The following is a 27,221-nucleotide window of genomic DNA, read 5'->3' as shown; positions in this document are numbered from 1 at the left end:
TTAAGGCATTGGGCTAGAAAACACGGAGACTGTGAATTATAGTCTCACCTTACTCTAGTCCCACCTTAGGCCCGAAGCCAGTTAGTGACGCTCACACTCACTCTTTCTCAGGCCTAGGAAGAAGGCAGTGGCAAATCCCTTCTGAAATCTTGCCAAGAAAACTGCAGAGATGTTTCCAGGCAGATATCAGGATTGACTTGAAGGCACACACATTACATGGCTTTAGAGGATAAAAGGCCCTGGAATATGTTGTTGTTTTTTGCAGTAATGAAGAAAAATGTATAATCCTTTTTTGTTTAATATGGATTATGTTATAGGTACATCACATACACCAGCATGGCTGGCTGGAAAATTCTTGGAGTTGAAGTCCACATATCTGAAAGTTGCTAAGGTTGAGAAAACACTGACATACACAGAAGTGAAACTGCCTGTCAAGGGTGTCATTTTATCACTGTTCCCCTAGGACAGGGGTGTCAAACTGCTGGCCCGCGGGCTGGACGCATCATCCGGAAGCCGCACTCACCCCATTGCCGGCACCCCATCCCGATAAGTTGCACGACGTCACGAGTTTGACATGTCTGCCCTAGGAGATAAACTTACAAAGGGCTTCTATAAAAGATTTATTTAGCCCAGAATACCACTTTCCATTGTGCTAGCCAAATGCCAATGAAAATAGGCATGCCAATGTAAATAGGACATGAGGTCAATAGTCTACACCAGTGCTGCATTCTTCAGTTAATATTCAGAAGCATGTCATCTCGAGTTCCCAATTCTGCTACACTTTGCAATGTAAGGTTTCTCAACATATTGTCCATTGGATTACATATCATATAAGTGAAGATAATAGGAAAACTCAGAAGAGTTCAATCTGCTGATATGGCTGACAAACTGCACTCAATGTGCAGTCCTCCATGGAACTACATCTACATGGAAGGAAGGAAGCAGTAGGGTACCCCAACATTCTGTTTTAGTCCCAGTACTCTTCAACATCTTTATAAACGATTTAGATGAGGGAATAGAAGGGGAAATCATCAAATTTGCATATGACACTAAACTGGCAGGAATAGCCAACACCCCAGAAAATAGGCTCAAGATCCAGATGGAACACTGGGTCCTATGTCACAAAATGAAATTTAGTGTAGAGAAAAGTTAGGTTTTACCCTTGGGCAAGAAAAACCAAATCTAGCATTCCCATCGAGAAGCTGACTGACTTGAAATTCTCCCCCGCCATGTGTGATTGGATTCAAGACTTTCTTAGCGACCGGTTACAAACAGTGAGGGTCGGGTCTGCTTTGTCCACCTCCCTGAAGCTTTGCACCGGCACGCCACAGGGCTGTGTGCTTAGCCCCTACCTGTACTCTTTATACACTTATGATTGTGTATCATCTGACCCATCCACTGCAATAATCAAGTTTGCAGATGATACAACTGTGGTGGTTCTTATTACAGGTGGGGATGAGACAGCATACAGGGCAGAGGTACAAAAACTATCCATATGGTGTAGTAACAACAACTGGCACCTAAACATCGGCAAGACGAAAGAGATGGTGTTAGACTTCCAGAGAAAAAAGGAGGAACCTGCCCCACTTTACATCGGGGAGGACTGTGTGGAGAGAGTTTTCTCCTTTAAATTTCTGGGAGTCTACCTCTGTGAAGATCTGGCCTGGAAAGTTAACACAACCCAGGTGGCTAGAAAGGCCCAACAGAGGCTTCACTTTCTTAGGGTCTTGCGGAAGAACAGGGTAGAACAACGGCTTATGACCCTCTTTTTACCGGTCTACCATAGAGAGCGTCCTCTCGTATGGTATTGTGGTTTGGTATGCTGGTCTGACAGCCACGGACAGGAAAGTATTACAGAGGGTAGTGAGCACAGCACAAGACATTGTGGTCTGTCCCCTGACACCACTGGATGACATCGCCAGGGCTCGTTGCCTTGGAAGAGTGAGGAAGATTCTCAGGGATGACTCACACCCTGGACGGTATCTCTTTACTCTCCTACCATCGGGTAGGAGATATAGGAGTATAGCCAGCCGTACCAACAGGCTGAAAAACAGCTTTTATCCGTGGGCTGTTAGGCTTTTGAATGGGATATAATCTCTGTGAACTATGCAGAATTGACTTGGGAGGCCGGTGTGTGGTGTAGTTGGTTCACATGGTGTGGTAGGATGGAGGGTTTGTTGTAACTGTGCGTTGGGGGGAGGGAGCATGGGGGGGAGGCTCAGCTAATCTCAATGTACACATGTACTTTGACAATAAAGGTTTATTATTATTATTATTATTACAGGTACAGATTAGGTGAAACGTGACTCAACAGGCGGTTCCAGGCGGTTATATCTGCATCTTTGAGTGAGGGTAGTTTCCCCGCCGTCTTGAAGGAGATGGTGGTGAGACCTCTCCTCAAGAAGCCTGCCTTGGACCCAGCTGTGTTAAATAACTTTCGTCCTGTCTCCAACCTTTGCTTTCTTGCGAAGGTTGTTGAGAGCGTGGTGGCGCATCAGCTCCCTCTGGTTCTGGATGAAGCGGATTATCTAAACCCATACCAATCAGGTTTCAGGCCCGGGTACAGCACGGAGACGGCATTGGTCGCTCTGGTGAATGATCTCTGGAGGGCTCGGGACAGGGGATTTTCCTCGGTCCTAGTCCTATTAGACCTCTCAGCGGCTTTCGATACCATCGACCATGGTATCCTGCTGTGGCGTCTCAGGGGACTGGGAGTGGGAGGCACGGTTCTTCAGTGGTTCTCCTCCTATCTCCTGGGATGTTCTCAGTCGGTGTTGGCAGGGGGGCAGAGGTCAACCTCGAGGCCTCTCGCTTGTGGAGTTCCTCAGGGGTGGGTCCTCTCGCCTCTCCTGTTCAACATCTACATGAAACCGCTGGGTGAGATCATGGTTTTGGAGTTGGGTATCATCAGCATACTGATGATTTTATTTAGCTTTTTATTTCGAGCCCAAACCACCCCAGTGATGCCCTCGATGTGATGTCCCATTGCCTGGAGGCGGTTCGGGTCTGGATGGGGAGGAACAGGCTTCGACTCAACCCTGACAAGACTGAGTGGCTGTGTGTACCGGCATCCCGGGATATTCAGAATATTCCATCTCTCTCTATGGGGGTGTGTGTGAGTTATTACCCCCCGTAGATAGGGCTCGCAACTTGGGAGTCCTCCTAGATTCACAGCTTTCCTTAGAAGATCATATAGTAACTGTGACTAGGGGGGCTTTCGCCCAGGTTCGCCTGGTGCGCCAGTTGCGGCCCTATCTAGACCGGGATGCCTTGCGTACGGTCACTCATGCGCTCGTGACCTCTCATTTAGACTACTGCAACGCTCTCTACATGGGGCTGCCCTTGAGGACCACTCGGAGGCTCCAACTGGTGCAGAATGCAGCCGCGAGAGTTGTGTTGGGAGTCTCCCGATACTCCCATGTTACACCTCTGCTCCGTGAGCTGCATTGGCTTCCAGTTGTCTTCCGGGTGAGATTCAAGGTGCTGGTTATGGTTTTTAAAGCCATACATGGCATGGGGCCGGAGTACTTTAGGGATCACCTGCTGCCGGCATCAACTTCCCTCCGCCCAGTGCGCTCCCACAGAGAGGGCCTCCTCAGGGTGCCATCGGTTAGAGAATGTTGTCTGGTGGCCCCCAGGGGGAGGTCCTTCTCGGTGGGCGCACCGGATTTGTGGAACCGTTTACTGGTTGAGCGCCGGACGGCGCCCGACCTTCGCTCCTTCCGACGCGATCTGAAGACCTACTTGTTCGAACAAGCCGGCCTGGCCTGATGGGTGATGGGTTTTGGTTTTATTATTGTTTTATGTATTTTAATGTATTATTATATTGGGCACTTTGTTTAATCTCTTTTTAATTTTTGTATTCTTGTATTTTAGTATGTATTGCCCTGTTCACCACCCTGAGTCCTTCGGGAGAAGGGCGGTATACAAATAAAATTAATAATAATAATAATAATAATAATAATAATAATAATAATAATAATAATAATAATAATAATAATAATAATAATAGCAGTAACTGTGGGAAGGAGATTGGAACCCTAGTGGACAATCACTTAAATATGAGCTATCAGTGTGTGGCAGCAGCCAAAAAAGCCAATGCAGTCCTAGGTTGCATTTACAGAGAGATAGAATTAGTAATAATAATCGCTTTATAAAAGCCTTAGTAAGACCAAACTTAAAATTCTCCATCCAGCTTTGGTTACCATATTATATAAAAGATGTAGAGACTCTGAAAAGGTGTAGAAAAGAGCAACAAAGATGATTAAGGGACTGGAGACTAAAACATGAAGAATGATTGTAGGAATTGGGTTTGTCTAGTCTAAGTGAAAAGGATGAGGGGTGACATAATAGCAGTATTCCAATATTTGAGGGGCTGCCACAAAGAAGCGGTCAAGCTATTCTCCAAAGCGCCAGAAGGCAGGACAAGAAGCAACGGATGGAAACTAACCAAGGAGAGAAGCAACCTAGAACTAAGGAGAAATTTCCTAGTGAGAACAATTAACTAGTGCAGGGCTGTCAAACTGCCGGCCCGCAGGCCTGAGGCGTCTTTGGGAAGCCATCCCGCTCCATTGCCGGCAATGGCAAAAAAGCTCCGATAACGTTGCACGACGTCACGTGACGTCACGAGTTTGACATGTCTGAACCAGTGGAATGGCTTGCCTTCAGAAATTGTGGGTGCTCCATCACTGTAGGCTTTTGAGAAGAGTGTGGACAGCCACTTTCTACAATGGTATAGGGCAGGGTTCCCCAACCTATGGGCCACGGCCTGGTAGTGGGCCGTGGTCTGCTGGCCACCGAGCCGCAGAACAGGCTGGCCAGTACACGCACATGTGCATGCACCCCCCCCTCATGTGCCGTAGCCACAGGGCACGAAAAGAGGATGCTGCACCTTGGGGTGCAAAAACAGGCTGCCGCCATGGGGCGGGGCACAAAAACAGGCCACTGCCGTGCCTTGGGGCATGAAAATGGGACGACAATGTGCCATGGGGTATGAAAACGCCACCACCGTGCCTCGGGGTGTGAAAATGGGCACCGCTGCATTGCAGGGTGCAGAAATGGGGCGCTGTGCAAGAACAGGGCAGGGCTAGTGAGTATCACGGGGGTGTTAGCCTCGCCCTGTTTGTGTCACGTGTAAAATGCTTCCCCCTCCCTTTCCCTCCAGTCCACCAACCAAGAAAGGTTGGTGACCTCTGGTATAGGGTCTCCTGCTTGAACTGGGGGTTGGACTAGAAGACCTACAAGATCCCTTTATTATTCTGTAAAGATTCTGAATTCTTCTGAGCTTTTTTTCACTTCCCAATCTAGCCTAAAAGCTTGGGATTTTCTGTCCAAGCTCCATCAGGTCCAACCTTCTTTACTTTTCAAAACCAGCCGGGATCAGCTAGGTGCTACTACTTATCTAGTTAATAATTATTACAATATAGAGAGCTACTATCTAGTTAATGATTTCTACAAAATGTCAGCTTGTTCTGTAATGCTTTGATTTAAAGCAGTTTATGAAATATAATTGGCGAAAGGGAAAATGTTCATACATTGTAGGCTGATTTTGAAATAAGTTACACACAGCTGAAAGCATTATGAAGTTTCCTCAAGTTGAGCTTGACTCCTGGAGACCAGATGAAAACAGTACATCCATGTTATTCTCTTGGCAACATTAATGAAGGTTTGCCATTCCCTTCTTCTGGGATCTTGTTTGACTTCTCAGTCTAGTTGCTAACCAAGTTCGCCTAGTTTTTTCAGGCTCATCCAAGGCGTCTGGCACATGATTTGTGTTTATTACACAACAACTGAACAGAGGGAGAAGAAGGTTCTTGTCACATCACATACAACAGCAATGCAAGAATGTTTATGTCAGACTCCAGCAACAGTTTTGTGAATTTCAGTTTAAATAAGTTATTAACTCTGTCTGCAGCTCTTGCATTTTATCTCCTTCTGACCTTGCTGTTTACTATTTCCTCCTATCATCTGCGTGTGTGTGTGTGTGTGTGTGTATGATTGACCCATACTCTTCATTCTGAAGTTATCATTTTCATTCAGGTTAATATTCTGTGTGTAAAGTGGTGGTCTATAAAAACTTCGTGCCACAGATAGCTTTATTGTTTTTAGTCCTGATAAATATGTGGTCCTACAACACAGGTTTTAAGAAAATAAGAAACTAAACTTGTTGACTACATTTTTTTTAAGTTGCTAAGAAAATAGATAGCCTGACTTTGCTTTTTTTTTCAAAATCATTAAAAGATTGGGGAACCATTGTTGCAAAAAATTAAAATTGTTGTTATCAGAAGATTTCAACCAATCAAGATGTTAACTGTTGGTTAGTTCCATCTTTTTCCCAACAGATGGTATTAACATGAAGCAAAGCAAAACACTTGAGTCATTTAAGTAGGTCTGTTAACAGATGGCACCATGATGTGGTTATATTTTTCATATGTAGATCTACATCAAGGTATTCTTGATGGAATAGATGATTAGTCAAAAATGAACATAGGTCTTTGATCAAATTCATACATCTAAAGGTCTGCTATTGTCAGCTTTAAGTTAAATTAAGAGATATTTGTTTGTTTGTATCCTGCCTTTATTATTTTTACAAATGACGTAAGGCAACAAACATACCCAACAACACCTTCCTCCTTCTATAACAACCTCCTTCTATAACAACTTTGTGAGATTGATTGGGCTGAGAGAGAGAGACTGGCCCAAGGTCACCCAGCTGGCATTCATGGCTAAGGTGAATATCAATATCTGCTGTTTGCAGTTAGCTGTTTGTTGAATATGGATTATATTCTGCAAACAAGTGTTAGCTTAGACCAGGGGTGTCAAACTCAATTTCATTGAGGGCCGCATCAGTATTGCGGTTGCCCTCAGGGGGCCGGGTGGGTATGGCCAGGGTGGGCGTGGCCTACTGGGTGGGCGTGGCTAGAGTGCATATGGCCTACTGGGTGGGCGTGGCCAGCTCTACATCGTTCGCATCAAGGGTGCCTATGGGGGCCTGGGCAGGAGTGGGACAGATCTGAGGGTCTCTGGCAGAAGGAGGGTCTCTGGGCCAGGGCCAAGGCAGTGGGGGCCGTTCCCTCACTGTTTCCAGGATGGCTTCGTGGGCCAAATAAAACCACTTCGCGGGCCATGGGTAGGCAACCTAAAACACTCAAAGAGCCACTTGGACCCGTTTCCCACCGAAAAGAAAACACTGGGAGCCGCAAAACCCTTTTGACATCTAAAATGAAGATAACACTGCATATATTGTTTTTTACCTTTATGCTATGTATAAAAAAACTACAGTGTGCTGCATTTATGAAATCAATGAACTGCTACAAAGAAAACAAATCTTTATTTCTGCATGCAACAAAAGCATTTTGAACTCCAAAAAAAAAGATGCTGGGTCGAAGGTTACTTTCAGATAAAATACTCAAATGTCTATTTGAGTCCTCCTCATATTTATGAAATAAAAAGTCAGTGCAAACTATAAAAACTACAAATAGAAAAATAGAAAAGAAAAAGAATTGCGGGTGGTGGTGGTGGTGAGAAAAGGACAGGAGACAGAGGGGGGAAAAAACTTTCTCCTTCATCCCAACAGGTAAAAACAATTTTAGTAGCTTATCTACCATCTTTAAGGGACGCGGTGGCTCAGTGGGTTAGGACGCTGAGCTTGTCGATCAGATGATCGTCAGTTTGGCGGGTCGAATCCCGAGTGCTGTGTAACAGAGTGAGCACCTGTTACTTGTCCCAGCTTCTGCCAACCTAGCAGTTCGAAAGCACGTAAAAATGCAAGTAGAAAAATAGGGACCACTACGGTGGGAAGGTAACAGCGTTCCGTGCGCCTTTGGCGTCTAGTCATGCCGGCCACATGACCACGGAGACGTCCTCGGACAAGCGCTGGCTCTTCGGCTTTGAAACGGAGATGAGCACCGGCCCCCTAGAGTTGGAAACGACTAGCACGCATGTGCGGGGGAACCTTTACCTTTACCATCTTTAAATACAGCATAATTATCCCCATACCTCTCCTCTTATTAAAAAAAATCAAAATATTTCATTAAACGCTCTTTATTAAAAGTCCAGTAAGGACAACCACATATATTCATATTCTCTCTCTGCCCCCCCCTCTCTCTCTCCCCCCCCCTTTCTCTGATCTTCTGCTTACCTGGCAAGCTGACTTCATGCTGTTCTGGACAAGCTGAGAAACATTCTTATTGGGCTGGCTCTCCTGCCCTTGAGAGCTGCTGCTTTTTGCTGCTTCCTGTGAAAACCCAGCAAAGGCAGGAGCCCTGCCCAATAAGCTTGTCAGCTTCTCAGAGGACAGCGTGAGTTACACACACACACACACACACAGAGAGAGAGAGAGAGAGAGAGAGAGAGAGAGCGAGAGAGAGAGCTCTCTGCAAATTGGGAGCCACAGGAGAAGGCTGAAAGAGCCGCATGCAGCTCCAGAGCCGGGGTTGCCGACCCTTGGCTTAGACCGTGTTTCCTTGTAAGATACCTATCCTTCGTGCATTCATTGATTTTATGCATTCCTTATAGGGAAAGGAGATGAGGGTTTCTGGAGCGATCTGAATGCTCCAGGATGTATACCTTTGATACATGTATCCCATTCAACTTTTGCTGTTGCCTTTTCTTAAGAAGTTCTTGCTGTATAAAAACCAATGGCAGTGCAATCTTACATATAATTTCAGAGAATGCTGTTCTACTTAACAAGGCTTGTTCTGTAAGTACAAATGTAAGGATGAAAATTACATAATCCTAGAAAAAAGTGTATGGGGCTGTTGAAAGAGTTATTGTGCAAGGTAGCAAGGACATTGGAGAGAGTTTATACCTATTGAACTTGTAGAAGATTTGTATGTGATACTGCCTTGTTTGGCATCACATACTCTTCTTCATCTGTCTGTCTGTTTATAATTCTGATACTGCTGCTGCAGCAAAGAGCAGTAGAGATTAGTGTCCCCCACTGATAATTAAGCAAGACTGCCTTGTGCTTGGGACATTCACAGTTGATTTTTCTGTATTGGACTTAACAGGAGGTGGACTGCTGTTAGTAATTAAGTGCTTGTGGTTATAAAAATGCTTACCACCAGTGATATGTGGTTATGCACATGAACATCTGGTCACAGATGTTTTCCTAATGCATGGCAACACTTGTTGCCAGATGCTGATAATAGATGCTGTGGTCTTTGCTTGCGTGAATGGTATGGTGGAAAATCACGATAGTAGCATGCTAACTCCTTTAAAACTTCTGCCCAGTAAGGTTGCATGAATGTAGCCTTTCTACGAGCAGCTCCTGTTTTGCTATATCTGGAAATGGCTGTCGATAATCTTTATTTTGTGGGGTGGGGGTGGAAATGTGCTGTGGCAGTTTCTTTAAGGCAGGGGTCCCCAACCCCCGGTCCGTGGACCAGTACCGGTCCACAGCATGCCAGCAAGCGGCCCGCACAAACAAGGAAAGCCCCATCCACAGAATGCAGGCAGCGCACAAAACCACACCCCTCCCTTCCAGTCCCTGGAAAAACCTCTCTCCACGTAACTGGTTCCTGGCGCCCAAAAGGTTGGGGGCCTCTACTTTAAGGAACATTTTGAAGGCTTTGGTTGTTAATACCAATACCAGAGCTACTAACTGATGTCAATAAACCTTCCCTTGAAGAAAAAGGCTTTTCCAGCTCTCTGGATTTAAAGGGTCCTTAGAATAGGTCATTTGGTTTGCTATGCAATACAGTTGCCAGAAGCTTCAAAAGCTGCAGCTCCTTTGATTAAAACAGAACAAATAGCAGCTGTGATTAAAATGTAGCACCACTTGTTCCTGTCCAGTGTCATGCATTGTTTTCATAAATGGTCAGCCATTCAGGTTCTCTCCCCCTCTTTCTCCCAAACCTCTTCCACTTCCTCTGCAAATGTGTCTAGAGAGCAAACCGGCACAATGCTTTCAGGACAGGTAGCTAACGGGGTAATTTATGTTTATGCTGCAAGTGGATAGAAGAGCCAGTTTTACTTGTACAGAGGAGTTCAAACCCCTGGATCAACAGCATGCTAACTTGTTTAATATGAATCTGGTAGTAGTAGCTAGAGACAGATCACTCTTCTGGAATAGGCCCAAAGCCTGTCACAACAGCAGGGCAGGAAGGTTTTTCTCTTCCATAAATTGCTTTGGCTTCTCTTTCCAAGCAAGGAGTTATTGCAACTGAACCATTTAGTAAATAGGTGGCTGCTCTATGTCTTTGCCACAAATGTGTGTGTGTGTGTGTGTGTGTGTGTGAGAGAGAGAGAGAGAGAGAGAGAGAGAGAGAGAGAGAAAAGAAAAAAAGAAAGTTCATATTTCACGTTTTGGCTGATTCTTGCTCAGAAGTAAGGGAATCTCCTTTAATAGGCCATTGTGAGCTTGCAATTAAAAACCTGGCAGCCTCTGGGTGACATGGAACGGCAGTAAGGATACAGAAAAGAAGAACTGAATTGGGGGAGGGAGGGATGTTGAGTATTGATCTAGTATTTATATAATTTCCCCTTCCTATTTTGTAGTGTGGCATCTTTCTGGGAGCCCTGCTGCTTATTTTCTGTTCCTGGATGACTCATCAATCCTGTATGTTCCTAGTGAAATCAGCCAATCTCAGCAAACGTAGGACCTATCCTGGACTAGGTGAGCATGCTCAGCTTGAGGGTGGTTTCATCCCAGTCTTCCCTTCCCGTTTCCTCATTTGCAACTTCGTACTTGCTATGGCTGAATTATTCACAGTGTATAAAATGGTGTCCCACACCACCAAATATTTCTCTTCTCCTTCATAGAGCAAACGTTCTTATTGTACAGAGTTAATTCTTCAAAAAGGATGCAGAATGCTTCAGTTCAGTGGACTAAGAAGAAGGGGACGGTCCAAGCAGAGGTTCTTCATGTCTGCTATACATGGCTGGGCCTCTGCTCAAACCCACTCCCTTCCCCTGCCCAGCGTACTGTCGAGGATGCTGGGTTCTGCCAGTAGAGACCCTAGTGTGGTCTTCTTGGAGTGTGTGCTTAGGGCAGCTTAAGGGGGAGGTTAAGGGAAACAGTGTTCCAAGTTTCAAGCGGCCAAGAACACTGAAACATCTGCAAGATTCATGTGTGGCTTTTTGGCAAGGGCCAGCAGTCCTCTTCCTCTTGGTTCGCTGTTATGTCTTGGCACCGGGATCACCGTCTATTTTTGACCTCTCCTCTTGATTCCCAAAGATTGAGGAGTGGGTGGGTGAGTGGGTGGAACAGCGGAGCAGAGCAGATACGTGGCCAGGCCTGAGGAGTCAAAACGTTTCTGCTTGGTATGCATTCTCTTGCTGGAAAACAAGCCGTGAGTGAGCCAGGGTGGGATATTCTCTCTCAAACCTTTCTTTTAAGCGGCTGCTCCAGAAGGGCGAGCGCCCTTTACCCATTTAAAGTTTGCTCGTTTGCAGAGGTGGAGTTTGTCTCTGGGGGTGGCGGAGGTGAAAGATTCTCATGACAGGAGATGCTGTTTTCGGCCCTCCCACAGCTGTAACCCCATCATGTGCTTCCTGAGGTGCCTCTTGGGGAGTCAGAGTGGGGAATTGGCTGGCTTCTCTGCTGAAAGGAGGATTTAAAGCAGTGTGCAGTCTCCTTAGTGACTGCTGAAAGACGGCTACCCCCCCCCCCCCCGTTCCTCTGTTGCCCGAGGCTACCTCATTTAGCTGCACGGTGTAAGCATAGCAAAATATGTCCATTGGCAGCAAGAAAAAAATAAAAACCCCAACAAGACCTGTGGTCTTGAAGGTTAAACCTTAATGGCAAAAATATATGCTTAATTATAACTCTTTTCTCTTGAGGGGAGAGGAAGAGGGGGATCAAATGTAGCTCTTCCTCCTTAACACCAGATGCCCATAATCATTGATTTCCCCTTCTGTGTCACAATAAGTCTTTATACGCTTCCCCCTTTTGACTGAATACATTAAGTCCTGTTTACCTTGGGTTGTCTGCCAGGAATAAGAGGTTCCCTTCACTTTCTAAAACTAAGCAGCTTAGGAACACAGAAGGGTCAGTAAATGCTTCCAAACTTTCTGGCACATAAACATTGGTGCGGAAAGAAATAGCTTCCCCCTCTTTTTTTTTTTTGCCTGCCTTTGCCCTGGGAGAGATGCCATCAGCCAAAGTGGGGAGAATGCCTGGGAAAAAGGCATCCCTTAGCCCAAGGGAAGGCTTTGCTGCTAGAGTCATCCCCGATGCCTCAAGGTTGAGCAAGTACACACAGCAACCTTTGTCATTGCCTTTCTTCTACACCGGTCCAGCTGCAAGCGATCCTGGCAGAACCTAAGCTGATTCTGTGGGAGGCTTTGGCAGCTTTGAAGGATGCATGAATGGTTTACAAATTAACTTAATTTAAGCTACGTCTTCCGGAAGAACATTCAAAGCTTTGCCTACAAGAGCCAAAGCAGCCAAGAAACAATAGGAGTAAACAAAACACCTCTAAACATTATTTGGAAGGGGGTTGAAGGGTGAAGGAACATTTGTTATGAGTCCAACAAATCAGCAGTGTTTGTTAGAAACTCAGAACTATGTCTTTTACATTTATTTTTAAACCATTGTGGAGCTATGAAAGGATAATTTAAAATAACTTATCCTTTAATGTTGCCTGTGTATTTTCTAGGCATAGATGTGGAAGTTATAACAACAGTGTCCAACCTCGATTTATCTTTGTGAATCCAGGTTCTCCTGTATATGTGAAAACCAGGATGCCCTTATTCTAAAATTATGCTGGTCTGTTACTGTAACAAAGATTTGATTGATACTCTAGAACAGTTCTTGCAGACATAGAGATAACCCTGTACACCGTCACGATTCTGAAGATAGAGAACACCATTTGCTTAACAATTCCCCACATGCTGCCAAGTTGAAAGACCAGTCCATTTTAAGAAACAGGGCTGGCTGTGCTGCAGTTGTTCCTCTTAATGGTACAGCAAAGGTGGAATCTAGCTGCCTTGGACAAAGTTAAAAGGGTGAAGTCATTTTATTTAGAACCAGATTTGGAACTTGCTTTCTCATTTTGGCTACTTGGCTTGAATTTAAAGAGATCTGAGACTGGTTAGCACCTCAGTAGAAAAAGATGGGGTGGGGCTGCTTTGGATACACTGCCTTAAAGGTATATGAAATAAAACAGGCAAGGTATAAATGTGTATAATGCCTAACACATACATAGTGGTACAGATAGTCCTCAGCTTACAACCATTCATTTAGTAACTGTTTGAAGTTATAAAGGCATTGGAAAAAGTGACATGACTATTTTCCACATAACTATTGTAGCATCCCCTGTGGTCACATGGTCAAAATTTGGATGCTTGGCAACTGGCATGTCTTTATGACACTTGCAGTGTCATGGGGTCATGAGATCACCTTTTGTCACCTTCTGACAAGCAAAATCAATGGGGGAAGCCATATTCACTTAACAACCATATTACTAACTTAAAAATGCAATGATTCACTTAATAACTGTGGCAAGGTAGTTCATAGAATGGGGCAAAATTCACTTAACACCTGTCTTGCTTAGGCAATTTTGGGCTCATTTGTAAAGATTATAATGAATATATTTTACTTTGATTGAAAATATTTTAATTATATGTTATAAGTACAGTAGGTATTGGGAGATTTGGAAGGTATTTTACTTTTATTTATATATTTATTTATTTATTTATTTATTTTTATTTTTATTACATTTATATCCCGCTCTTCTCCGAAGACTAACTTGGTATAAGCTAACTAGCAGTTTCAGCAGTTAAAAAAATAATATTATTTACCTGGAATCATTATTAATCATGATTATAGAATTCTGTATGACTGAAATTGTTAAAAAGCAATAAAGAGATATGAGGGCCTGAAGTTACATTTGGGATAGATATTCATATTTAATATATGAGACTAAAGCTTAATATTTTCCTCCCCATTATATCTGACCACCTTAAATTTCGGGTGTGAACTTATTTGAAAGCCATCTTCACTCAGTTATGAAGCTTCTTTGGATACTTTGGGCCAGTCCCTCTTTTTCAACCTAATGTACCATACAAGATAGTTGCTGTGTAGATATAATGAGGGGAACCCTCATATGTCCTACTTTGAACTTTCAGAGCAAAGGTGTGATAAATGCAAAAAAAAGTGTCCACAGTTATAAACTAGAGGGCAACCTCTTCCAACTTGACACCTTTTAAGAGGATTGGAGTATAGTATTAACCAACCACCAGTAGTCAGAATGTGCTATTATGGTTACAGTCGCTAGGGATAGTCTGGTAGTCCAATGCATCTAAAGGTATCATCCCTAGTGTGGCATCTTGATTGTAATGATCACTTGCTACCGTAGGTACTAGCCAGTAGGAATAACTTGACCTCCTAGGACCTTGAACAGGGGTGGGGGACTATGGCCCTTTTACGACTTGTAGACTTCAATTCCCAGAGTTCTGAGCTGGCTCAGGAATTCTGGGAGTTGAAGTCCACAAGTCATAAAAGGGCTATAGTTCCCCATCTCTGTCCTAGAACATTGCTCTCCTTAGTTATTTCCAGTTTCTGTCAGAACCCTTCTTTTTATTCTGTCCATCCCTTTTCCAATTAAGAATTTCCCCCCCTAACTTTACTCCAAATTCTCTTCTGAAAGATTGCTCTTTCTCATGCTATTGCCTAGTAGTCAGTTGTTTTTCTTCTGACACTGACGAGATGTCCAGTGAAAATCTGAAATGATGATGATCTTGGGCACGCACAGATGAATGAATTTGGTTTATTAACTTGTATTTACAGCTGGGTTTATTCCTAAGGACTTGGTCAAGTAGGTTCTTCCTTTTCTTATGACAAAAGCAGGCATTTATTCCTAAACATCAGTGGGAGGCTATACGGCCTGGCTTACATGTTTAAATAACTGCTCACAAGCAGGTTTTTTTTTCATGTGAACAATAGAATGCCAGAGAACATTCGTATAGACAATCCCAGTGGCTACTTCCACGAAGAATAAAAACCAGATTTCTCATTTCCAGCACACCCATTTAACTCAAGTAGCTACTGTGATCTTCTGGAAAGACCTCCCATGAAGTTATACTGAGCATGCAAATTGACCACCCATGCAAGTAACAATTTCCATAATCTGATAAAGTATGAACTACCTCTCGAGTGTGTGACTTACTCAAAACTGTTAGTATTACTCTCCAAATTTCCTAAACGCCTTTCTAAAGCTTCTCTACGCTGAATATTAAACAAATGACTCCCTCTGTCAGATTTTTTTTTTTGGTCTGTTTTGGAAAGAGGCAGGGAGGCAGAATTTGGGCAAATTTCTTTCCCTGTCAGCGTTTGGTTATTTTGGCTCTTTTTACTTTCTTCCACGAAAGCATGTGAAGATAAGATTCTCAAATCAACAAAGTTGCTAATCCCTTCTGGATGGTATGTTTAGACTTTTATAAGGCCAGAGAAAGCAAGAATCTAAAACGTTCGTAATATGAACCCCCACCCCAATAATTTGTGGAAACAAATCATTAAAATTTATCTTAAGGCTTCACTTACAAGTTTGCTCTTGGGACTAATTTTTCTCTGGCTATTCTATATTGGAGCCAGGGAAGTAAGTCTGCTCTGTACTTTAAATGTATACATTCACAAACATTTTTAAAGCAAAGAAGAACATAGGAAACCGATGTTCACAAATGCTTTCCTTGGAAAGCTAGTCATTGAGACTTAAATTGGAATTGTAACATGACATCACATGAAAAGTAAATCATAACTGAGCTTTACCCCAGGTTTGTGATGGCCAGCCAACTTGCCACTCTCAGCTAAACTGGGCTTGCATCGAAATTCTCTTTTGAAATAAATTTGAACGACTTTTCTGTCCTCCCTCTCCTTCCCTACAGATTTACTGAGGATGAACCATCAAGGACATTTTCCTTAACGGGCCTGCCTTTGTTGTATTCTGTTTTCTTACTTGTTTTAATTGAAAACCAGTGATTCTTTTTCAATTGAGAAATTGATTTCTAAGGAGACTTTATCCTTGGCCTTTTATGTTGTGAAGGGAGACGCTTTCTCTTGCCTTTATCTTTCTTCGGTAACATTCCTGCACTGGGGTAACTATTTTTTTTTAAAACAACAACAAAACAACAACAACAACACCGATTTCCCCAAGAGAATAAGTACATTCTGCAAAGTGAGGTTGAAAGCCAGCTGCCCTCCGTAAGCATTTCACACGAGCGTGGCATTAGTAATGGTTCCAGTTAAAAAGGTTCTCTCTCAGAATTGGAGGTGGTAATTTTCCTCTTACCCTCATAGTCAAATGGCTTTTGAAAATGCAAGCTGAGCTTTCCGGAGCAGCAGTGATTTCAAGGATGTTGATTGTTTTGTGTGGGCAACCAACGATCAGTGTATGAAATGGAGAAAAAAAATTCTATCACAGTTAAATCCCTTCGGTGTGGTGGTGAATCCTGGATACAGTCAGGGCGGTTGAGGGTTCTGGGCACCCATCTCGGTCCTCCCCTCAGCAGCACAAAGTGGTTCAGCTGCAAAGGGGGCAGGGAGGAATAAAATCAGGAACCCCACTGAAATTTTGCGCTGCAGTAACTTCGAGCCACACAATCTCTTTAAGGCCTGCATACTTTCAGTGTTGCCTTTCTTCTTTTAATGGTTACCATGTGTAACTCCTACTTAGTTGCTGTTGGGTTGGGGAGGAAGGTGGGGGGGGGGTTGAAGGAGGGAAGAAGAACCTGTTTTGAATCTTTCTTCCAAATTTGTTTTTGTGTGGCTTCTGATTTGTGAATGGTATGTCAAGGGAGAGGGGGGCGGGGAAAGCCCCAAAATGGTGGTGGGATGGAACCCAACTAGCAAGCCCTGCCTTCTGAGTCGCTTCTGGTGAGCGATGTTCGTTTTATACATGCCACGTTTCGAACACATGTTTGAATAACAATTGTGATAATGTGTTTTCCCCTCCTCACTTTTTCTTCCCTTCTAGCCTACCACGCCTATGGAAAATCTGGTAAAATGCTTGTGGAAACCAGGTACTTATTTTTTTTTTTGCTCCTTTTGTTGCTCAAGATTTAAGTATTTCAAATTTTTGTTAACTGTTTAATATGCAACTCGTTTTTATCCCCAATGTTCTGGTGTTTTGTCTATAGTTTCATGTTCTTTTTTTCTACCTAATATCTCCTTTTGTGAACTTGGCACATTTATCCAGGTAGGGGTAAGTATGGCAGGGAAAACAGATAATGTATATCCCCAAGTCCACTTTTTAAAAGCTCTTCCTAGGACTTTCTCTAGCCCTCAGCGCTGAGTTGCCGGGAATGCTGGGAGAGAAGCATGCTTAAAGGTTCAGAGAAAACATTGTAGTACAGTACCTCTGATTGGCAGAAGATATTTACTCATGAGAATGACTTGTCTGCATTATAGATATGTAGGCCTTCCATCTTCTATGTATCCAGTTAGCCATTTCAACCATGACAATATAGTACATGTACAGTTGTTCCCTTGTAATCTTATGGCAGTTCCCTTACATTTGCTAAAGATGTTCTTAATCTTTTATTTCCACTTTTTTCTCACAAATTTGGTTAAGGTGGTTGGCATAAAGAGCTGTATTTTCAGCTTCAGTATTTTCATGCTGAAGACGATATTCCACTTGAAAAGCTCAGGATGCATAAACATTTTTGCTGCCCATCCAAGTCTATAAATCATGTTGTGAACTGGTTTTTCACATGGGGAAAACAGTTGAGTGGTCCCACTTCAGTCGAAGGAGAGAGCTGTGAATAATTCAGTAGTGTCTTTTTATCTTGTTTGTGGTTATTTCCATCTCTGTAGAACACGAATAACACTGGTCCACATTAATGGGTTTGTTGACAATAATATGGCATGATGCTCCTGCCATCGTTTGAAGACCCATACTTCTTCTAATAACTTTTCATTTGCAAAGGGAAATGTCCCTAACAGATTCTCAACATGGTTCGCAACAAGCTTGAATTTTAAAAGAGGAACTTTGACCTTTACCATATATTACGCTTCTCAAAATAAGAAGAGGCATTGACTTGGATGATAGTTTGATATGAATGGGCTGCTTTTAATGACCGAGATGCTCAGTCTGTCGTATGTCATGAGTTGTCTGGTCATGTGATCCTGGCCTGCTTCTTTACGGTATCACCCAGCTTTGAACTGTTTTGAGAGATGCCTAAAAATATTCTCTCATTGCCATTACTCCCTCATGTTAGCAATTGCTGTAATTGCCATTGGGGTCCTATGCAGTCAGAAAAGAGAGGGGAAGTGGTCCATGCTTTTGTGACAGGGAAAGTGCAGGACCTCAAGGAATGATATCCTAATTAAACTGTTGCCTAATCCACTCTTCACTGAGCAAGTATTGGCTTCTGTGTGGACTTTGATTGTATACTCAGTGGAATTCCCTAGACTATTCTAAATATGTTTCTCACATCCATGCACATGCACATGAACATCCCCACTTGTACATACAGATGTCCTTCATTGAAAGTAAATAAATGAGTAATATATTTCTCCCAAAATAAAACTTCCATCTTAGTGGAAGTTAGTGGAGCCTTGGTGGAGCAGTGGGTTAATGCCTCCTTAAGTAATACCAGCTGCCTGCAATTAGTGCAGGTTCGAGTCCCACCAGGCTCAAGGTTGACTCAGCCTTCCATCCTTCCCAGGTAGGTAAAATGAGGACCCAAATTGTTGGGGACAATTAAGCTGACTTTGTAATAATGCCGCTGGGGTGTGTGTGAAAGCCCTAATAAACAGGCATATACATAGAATGAAGGCTACTGCTAAAGCTTGTAAGCCGCCCTGAGTCTTCAGAGAAGGGCGGGATATAAATGGAATTTAAAAAAAAAATAAAAATAAAAAAAATATCTGGACAAGCATATATTGCTGATATGCAGCAATCTCCTTGCTGACTGGATGCTTATTTTCTCTTCTATTAAAGTCTGATTCAGCTAATGCCTCACATTTCCTTTTCCATCCTCTCCATAGTGTCAGACTCAGACAGATTGAAACTATTTTATAAAACAGTTTCATTGCATTAAAACAGTTGAATGTATGTGTGTATCTTGATATCTGTAAGAGGGAGGGAGGGAAGAAGGAAGGAAGGAGAAGGAAGGAAGGAAGGAAAGGAAGGAAGGTTTCTAAGGCCACCCAATTTGCTTATTATTCTGGAAGTGTACAATATAGCACAAAGAAGCAGAAACAGAAATAGAAAGATGGAACAAACATACACTAAAAATAATGCTACTTTGGTGGATAAACACTGTTGTTTTTGGAAATGTTTATCAGTACTTTTTCTCTTTTATATGGATGCAGCAATCTATCCCCATATATGCAGAGGAGCAAAATAGATTTAGGCTACCTCATTAAAATGTGCCCCATGAGAATGAAATTGAGAAGTGCTTCTTTCCAGCCTACAAAGGAGAGGAAGAAGACATGGCAGTAGATGTTATGCTGGGCCACCTAGCCTGTGCAAGAGATCCTTTGGAATGCTTAGGTAGCCTGTGAGGATTCTGGAAGGTAATAGTTAATATTAGAATCATAAATATATGCAGGCCCCTTTAGTCAGTATTGGCTGCTAGCAATATTCTTGAGGCACGCCAAGCCATGGCATCAATATGTTACTATTAACATCCAGCAGCCCTTAGTAAATATAGTTTTCCTGGAGTCCTGTCATGTCTCAGTGGTTAGTTGCTTCCCTTGAGGTACATTTTCTTTAGATCTGGTGATACCAAAAGCTAGTGCAATTGAGATGAGTGTATGGTTTCCAACTTATTTCTCTCTGCTGTGTTTGTAGGAGCCCACATTGGGTGCATGAAGAACAGCACCTTGGTATTGGGGGGGGGGGAGATACCCTTCAGCATACATAATTAATGTTTCTTCTGAAACTGTCCTGTTTGCAAGATGGTGAGAAGACTGTTGTCATCTAGGGCATTGGCAGTGGAAGATGGCTATATTTAGAGAATTTCTGAACATAGATCCCACATGAATTCAGCATTTAGCACATAGGTAAATAAAAGTTTTATTTCACATTTTTCTGGAATGACCAGTCCCTTTTGTTTTTACAGCATGATTGGATTGATGCTGGGGACCTGCATAGCTTTCTATGTTGTTATTGGAGACTTAGGATCAAATTTCTTTGCTCGATCACTTGGACTCCAGGTAAACTTGCTTTTTAATGACCTTATCAATAGCAAATTAGATCAGTGCCTCTTTCATATCTATAGATAGGATAACATAGGACATATGGAATCCTGATTTCACTGCTAGTACTGAATATGTTACCTAGTTGGGTAATGAAATATCTGGAAGAAAATCAATCTTGGAGAGTACCAGGGAATCTACAGTCCAAACTTGAGCTACAAATATTCTCTATTATTGATAACATAAGTCACATTTGAAAGCTTGTCTGAATGGTGTTGAGGTAGTATACACAAGCTGCCTGCCATTTTCAAAATTAATAGCCAGTACACAAACTGCAGAGCAGCCTACCCCACGAAAACCTGATTTAAGGCTAATTAAGTGCATTTAGTGATAAACTTCATTCCTAAGAGTATTTTCTCTCTCTCTCTCTCTGTCCATACACACAGACACACACCTTCCTTCCTTCCTTCCTTCCTTCCTTCCTTCCTTCCTTCCTTCCTTCCTTCCTTCCTTCCTTCCTTCCTTCCTTCCTTCCTTCTCAAATGTTTGTATTTCCTATTCATCAACGTGGGGTGAAGGTAGACCAGGATCATGTGTGTAAATCATACTGACTTACAGTATGTTAGCAATGACTTCAAATGTTTAACAATGACAGTATTAATGTGACTAACCCTTGCTCATTAAATTATGCTGGAGAATTAAGAAATCCCAAAAGTTTAGGGTGCTTTTTTTTTAGCAGAAATGGGATTATTCAGACATGGTATTTAAAACTGGTTTCAAATTTCAGTGTTATGGTTGTTTAATAAAAACAAAGTAGCTTTTGCAGAACAGAAAATTGCTTAACTCTATTGTATATTTCTCATAATTTACCAGCAAGATTGTCTCTGCTTTTAGTTTATGTAGCCGTTTCATTTATGACTGCTCTCACCTACCAATCCTTCCCAATTATGGGAAGGATAATTCACACCTCTCCTAAGATTTACCATGCTTTTAACTTGAGGACAAGACAAGGCAGAACTGGACCTATTACTGGATGCTGAAGCAATCAACAGGGAACTTCCAGTTTGAGATGCTAAAGTTTGTAGTATCAAATATCCTGGGGACGGAATTGGGTAAATGTGAGCAGGGTTTTGTAGATTTATACTTTCAGATCTGTCAGCTCATTTGTTAATCTCATACTGTCAAGTAGGAATATACAACCCGATGGTGAATAACCTGGCAGTCCAGGTCAAGAAAGTGCAGCGTTGATAGCATCTCTGCTGCTGGCCTTTTCCATGCAGGAGCAGTTTAATTCCCAATGGATAAATAGGAACCGAAGAAGTCCCTGTAGGAGGAGAGACAAGCCAGGAAAGCTACAATGGACATTCAGTAGCATTCAGCCATGGTTTTTATCTGCTCCGGCCTGATGTAGTTAAGCTCTGATTAAGGACCTAAGCAGCTAAAAAAAAAAATGCATCATAAGCAAAGCCAAATTAGGTATTAAATATTTTGAGGCATTTCCAAGTTTTCTGCTATAATAAATGTAAAAAGCTGCTGGTTAATTTTCTGGGTCAGAATTTCCAGGACTCCCCTCGTTTCCCTTTTTAACAGCAAAGTTAGTTTTCATTTTATTTGCTGGAAGTACATAAAAGATATTCAAATAACGTGTTTGGATTACCATTTAAAACAGGCAGCGAGCCTTTGCCGTAAAAACGGTTTTGATAAGTACTCCATAGAGCAACAGTGGCACCCAGTGTCTGTGTGGTCTCATCACAGACGCTCTGTGAGAAGCCGCTTTCTTGACGTTCCAGGTTTTTCCCTTCCTTCCCCTTCTGTTTGTTTTCAGAGTGAGTCTTAACCTTGGTCTACAGCAGAGTGGATGGGCATAGAATGTTGATTTTGAATACACTTTCTTCCTGGGAGTGCTGCCTGTGTAATTCTGCCTTTCTTGATGTGTGGTAGTCAAAGTGCAACACGTGTGAATGACATCTGATTGAAGAAGGCTGATGTAACTGTTCCTCCTGTTCATCTTTCAGGTGAGCGGCTTATTCCGGATCCTCCTGCTTTTTTTCATCTCCCTCTGCATTGTGCTCCCACTGAGTCTCCAGAGAAACATGATGGCTTCCATACAGTCCTTCAGTGCAATGGCTCTCATTTTCTATACGGTGTTTATGTTTGTGGTCAGTATTAATGATGGGAAGCTTTTGTTTTCTTCAAGCTGGTGGTTAATTCCTTTGTGGGAAACCACAATGCATATTTAAATTCCAGGGTGCCCAAACATTTCGTGTGGGTGGGCTCTCCGAGGACCTTTAAAAGGGAGGCCTGGTCTGCTTGTTGGCAACACCTCATCCTTTTTAGGGTTTAGTTTGAAAAGCTTTCTCGATTATTGGCACTACCTAGTGAGGGAAGACCACTACCAGTAACTGGGATGCTATTTGCTCTTATATGCAAACCACAGGCCCAGCAATGTGTCTCCCATATGCTACTCAAAGTTATATATTCTTCCAGGGAGATCCTGCCATGTCCTCATTTTCCAGCAAGTCAGCATTTTTGTAGTAGTGTATACAACAGGATCTTAGGCCACACAGATTGTCAGAGGGACCCCTTAATGCTTCCTTCACTTTTTGTTTCACAGTGTTTAATCAAATGCTTCCTTCAAAGCTTTCTCATTGACCATTTGCCAGAGAGGCCGCTAACAAATTCCCCTGCAGTAAGACTCCTTCCTCAGTTTCTTTTAACTTCTCACCTCTGATATTGGTCCTAGAAATTCCTGGCTTTATCTCGTCTCTCTGCCATTTTCATCTTTCTTTGGGATACCCTTTATTTATTTAGGGACATTCGAAATGGCCTCAAGCTTAAAGACTTAAAAAAGACTTTAAAAGGCTTAAAAGACTCTTAAGCGGTGCGCAAAAAGTGACAGCTGAGCCTCACCGCTAGAATAAACACATGCAGTAGGTTATAACCATTTATTCGCCTTTGATTATTTGAAATAATTATACATACCGACATATGGCACCAATTGTTTCCGTCAGTTAGAACTCAGGGGCTTCTTTAGGAAGGTCCCGGAGGCTCTAAGAGTGGCTCACTTGGTTCGTAGGAGGGGAAATTGCCCGGGGAATGCCAGGTTTGGGTCTCCCTCCTCCATGCTTGCTGATGGGTGGGCATCTTTGGCCAGCCTTCCCTGAGTCACATCATAGCCATCTTCATGGTTCCCTGTTGTAAATACTTGGGCAGCTGGTACATCAGCCAAGCTGGTAAGGGGTATATAGCACCATCTTTTCTTAAGCTACAGTTTAGAAGCAGAAGACATAGGCATCCTTAGCAAACTACAGTGATATCAAAATAATGATTCAGGTAGCATAACATTGGCAGCCAACTGATACAGTGATATACTAACTAGAGCAAGGGTAGGCAACCTCAGCTCTTTTATGACTCATGGACTTCAACTCCCAGAATTCCTGAGTCAGCTATGCTGACTCAGGAATTCTGGGAGTTGAAGTCCATGAGTCATAAAAGAGCTGAGGTTGCCTACCCCTGTGCTAGAGGCTGACATCTTACGCAGGTATGTTGGTCGCATCATTTGTGCCATGACACACGTATTGTCATTGTCATTTCCATTTCCATCACCCTCACCCTCACCCAACAAGTAATGATCTCGGATTACCTTGATAATAGGCCAAATAAAAAATGTTGCCTTGTAACAAAGCTTATAACAAAACGGATTATTATTATTATTATTATTGCTATGTACAAACTGTGTGTTTTCTGAGTTGCTCAGTTGGATATTAAAGAGTTATACAATTCCCTCCCCCCCCCAAAAAAAGAAAGAATATTGGTTCCTCCCAGTAGGCAGCTTATTCTAAGATGGGGATGGGAGGTCAGGGAAGAAGGAAAGATAAGGGAAGGAGGGAAGGAGAGAGCAGCATAGAAAAGCAATTTTCTTCTATGCAACAGTTGCATTTGGAGTTAACAGTTCAAATTAGGGGATATACTATAACAGCGTCAAGGGACGCGGTGGCTCAGTGGGTTAGGATGCTGAGCTTGTCGATCAGAAGGTCGGCAGTTTGGCGGGTTGAATCCCGAGTTGCCGCGTAACAGAGTGAGCGCCTGTTACTCGTCCCAGCTTCTGCCAACCTAGCAGTTCAAAAGCACGTAAAAATGCAAGTAGAAAAATAGGGACCACTACGGTGGGAAGGTAACAGCGTTCCGTGCGCCTTTGGCGTCTAGTCATGCCGGCCACATGACCACAGAGACGTCCTCGGACAAGCGCTGGCTCTTCGGCTTTGAAACGGAGATGAGCACCGGCCCCTAGAGTCGGAAACGACTAGCACACATGTGCGGGGGAACCTTTACCTTTACCTTTACTATAACAGCCTTGCCAGAAGTAGCAGATTTAAAAGTGAGAAGGAGGTGGCAGGTGTCTAGAGGAAGAGCAATGTGCAGTACAGTTCCTTCCTTGCAAAACTGGTGCTGGGGGGTTAGAACACATAGTGTATTTGGGAGGCTGTTGGCTGCTAAAGTTGGGAGAGCTCATTATTACCAAAAGCTAGAATACAAAAATCCCCCCGAAAAAGAGCGGTTGGTTAGGAGATAGAAATGTATAAAGTTGTTGAAAGGACTTAATACTAGAAATGGAAGGGACTGAATGCCAATGAAGGGATTTGCATATTTTTATCGAGCATCCGGTTGAGAACATTCAGTTGGAGGAGAAGCAATTCTTGCACCGCCCTTTCCTTGTGATGCAGGTTGCTGCAATTTACCCAGGACCCAGAAACCCCAGATCTCCCATACATTTGGTGCGCTGTGATGCAGACACAGGAAATGTGGCTTGTGGTGAAATATCTGCTTGAGAGCTTCTACTGTCCCTTTGCTTTTTCCCAGTTGCTGATAAAGTTGATGCAACCTGGGTTGTCAGTCACTGGGTTGGCATGGTGTCTCTCTTGTCTTGATTGTAACCTCTCTTTTCTTTTCCTTGGCTACAGATCGTGCTCTCTGCTTTCAAACATGGCCTTTTTGTCGGGCAGTGGCTGCAGCGGGTCAGTTATGCACGCTGGGAGGGCATTTTTCGCTGCATTCCTATCTTTGGCATGTCGTTTGCCTGTCAGTCGTAAGTACCAGCAGTCCTAACTGCTTGGAGATTGTGGGGTGGATTGAGTTTTTTTTAAGGGCAAAGGGTCAGGATGGCCTGTATGGGATAGATACCATCTGGTCCCCTTGTCCTGATTTTAATCAAAATATTTTACAGCCCACTGAGGTATAGCATCTGACTGGGTTGTGACCCTTTTGTTACCTAGCTGGGAGAGGGAGTTATATTTCACTCTGGACTCATTGTACTTGAAAAGCTTCTTGTTCATAGGAGGCAAATACATCTCCGGTGTAATTTTCCATTGGCTTTAATGTCTGGTACTTGGGACAGTATTGACCCCTGTTCTTGAGATGTAAGAACTTTAAGCAGAGATAATTATTACCATAGCGGGCTTCCAATGATTTTTGTGAACAACTTTGTAACATAATGTTTTCACAGAGAATATTTAAGGAAAAGGTAAGTCAGATTGATCTTCTGGATTATAAAGTCCCATTTACCCTTAGAGATGTAGGACAGGGGCTGGCTCCAGGCATTGTTTTGGTGTGTTGCACAGTGGAAAGTCTATTCCAGAATTTGGTTCAAATCAGTTCTCATTTAACACATTTACACATCCCTTACACAAACACACAATTTTTAAAACTTCCCAGTATCGGACTAGAAGTGTAAGTTTCTGGCATCTTCCTATACAGAAACCCCAACATTAGAAACGATGTTTTTGTACCTTATGGTTTCCCTTGTTCTGTTCTTCACTGTTCCATCCTTCCATTTTCTGATTCTGCCATTCTTTCCCCCCCCAATCCTTCAGTATGTCGGTTAAAAAAAAAATGGAAATCCACGCTGCATGTTGGCATAGTTTATTTTGGATGAAGAACTTAAAAGATTTTTATTTTTTTTGGTATAACACATGCCTGCCCTTAGTTGTCATACTTATTCTTGTGGCAGATGTAAGCTTTCATCCACAGATAATTCCCATTTCCATTCTAGTAGCAATACTTCTATCACCCTTTCATTTGTGGCTGGACTGAAAAGTCGCCCAGTGAAACCATAGAAGTGTGTGTGTGTTCAGTTGAGGACCTAAAACGGATCGTTAGCATTAGCTTTGATACAGCTGGACTCTCCTTCTCCCTCCTCTGCCCACTCCCCCAATTATGCTTCTCAGATTTAATGTGCTTCACTCAGTTTTAAGTGTCTCTGCTATAATTGGTGACAGAAGGGTTGATTCATTCTTTTATAGCTACCTAGTTACCACAGTGGGGGTTTATAAAATCCAAATTTGTCCTTTTTCTTGTGGTGGACATTCAGCAACCAACCTTCATTTGGTGGGAGTTGGAAACAGCAAAATTATATGTTCCGGACTAGTATATTCACATATCTCTCTAAATATAGATTACTACACCACTGGTGTGGCAAGCCAAACTGAAAGTTAAATCCTATCAATTTTCCCAAGGGCAAGAATAACACAACGTTTCTTGGCCTGTGTGACGTCGCGCATGGATGGATGCCGGGGTTGCCAGGCTTGTAATAACTGACCTTTCAGTCGATTCACCCCCAAACTTTAAGAAGTGTTAGACAGAAGCAAAGAAGTAACATGCATTATTGATTGGCCACTTGCTATGGCTTCCGAATGCACAAGTATGCTTTGCTTGTAGAGTTGGCTGTCTCTGGCAATAAGGTTTGTTGTCATTGCCAAATTCAAAGAGAAATGCCTCTGCGTCCCCTTCCCTCCCCCCTCCCTCCCCCGCTCGTGTGTGCAGCATATGGTTTAACAGACTGCACAGGAGGCTGGGAGCCAGGAAGACTAGAAATATAACATTAGCTCTGCTGCAGCCTTCCTGTACGACCTCAGGATAGTGTCCCTGTCGTTAACTCTTTTGTAATACCAGCTCTACTGGTGTAAGCTTTGAATCAGACATTTCAGCCAGAGATATATAGATGTGAACCAACTGGAATGACTGGCACCGTTCTTAGTTTGGTGTCATTGCTATTGCAATATGAATGGCATATTAAAGAATTGGGAATGAAGACTCTGCTTATTCTCTGCATCACTTTCAACTTGTGGCTACCCACATT

At 42.9% G+C, this 27,221-nt stretch overlaps 1 protein-coding gene across 2 annotated transcripts in view; it reads left to right on the top strand.

Annotated features, from left to right (window-relative positions):
• SLC38A10 (solute carrier family 38 member 10) overlaps nt 1–27,221 on the top strand; it is a 91,480-nt gene that overhangs the window by 2,044 nt on the left and 62,215 nt on the right. Inside the window, exons 2-6 of one of the 2 annotated variants that reach the window (XM_083354145.1) lie at nt 10,501–10,618; nt 16,917–16,962; nt 20,011–20,104; nt 22,102–22,245; nt 25,048–25,172. In XM_083354145.1, the coding sequence (XP_083210271.1) occupies nt 10,501–10,618; nt 16,917–16,962; nt 20,011–20,104; nt 22,102–22,245; nt 25,048–25,172 (527 nt within the window). Of the gene's footprint in view, nt 1–10,500; nt 10,619–16,916; nt 16,963–20,010; nt 20,105–22,061; nt 22,246–25,047; nt 25,173–27,221 lie in introns of those variants that run through there. The other variant, XM_083354146.1, reaches the window with a different exon arrangement.

Source organism: Vipera ursinii (assembly GCF_947247035.1).
Source record: "Vipera ursinii genome assembly, chromosome: 2".
In the NCBI taxonomy this organism is placed as follows: domain Eukaryota; kingdom Metazoa; phylum Chordata; class Lepidosauria; order Squamata; family Viperidae; genus Vipera; species Vipera ursinii.
This window is presented reverse-complemented; position numbering and strand designations above follow the sequence as displayed.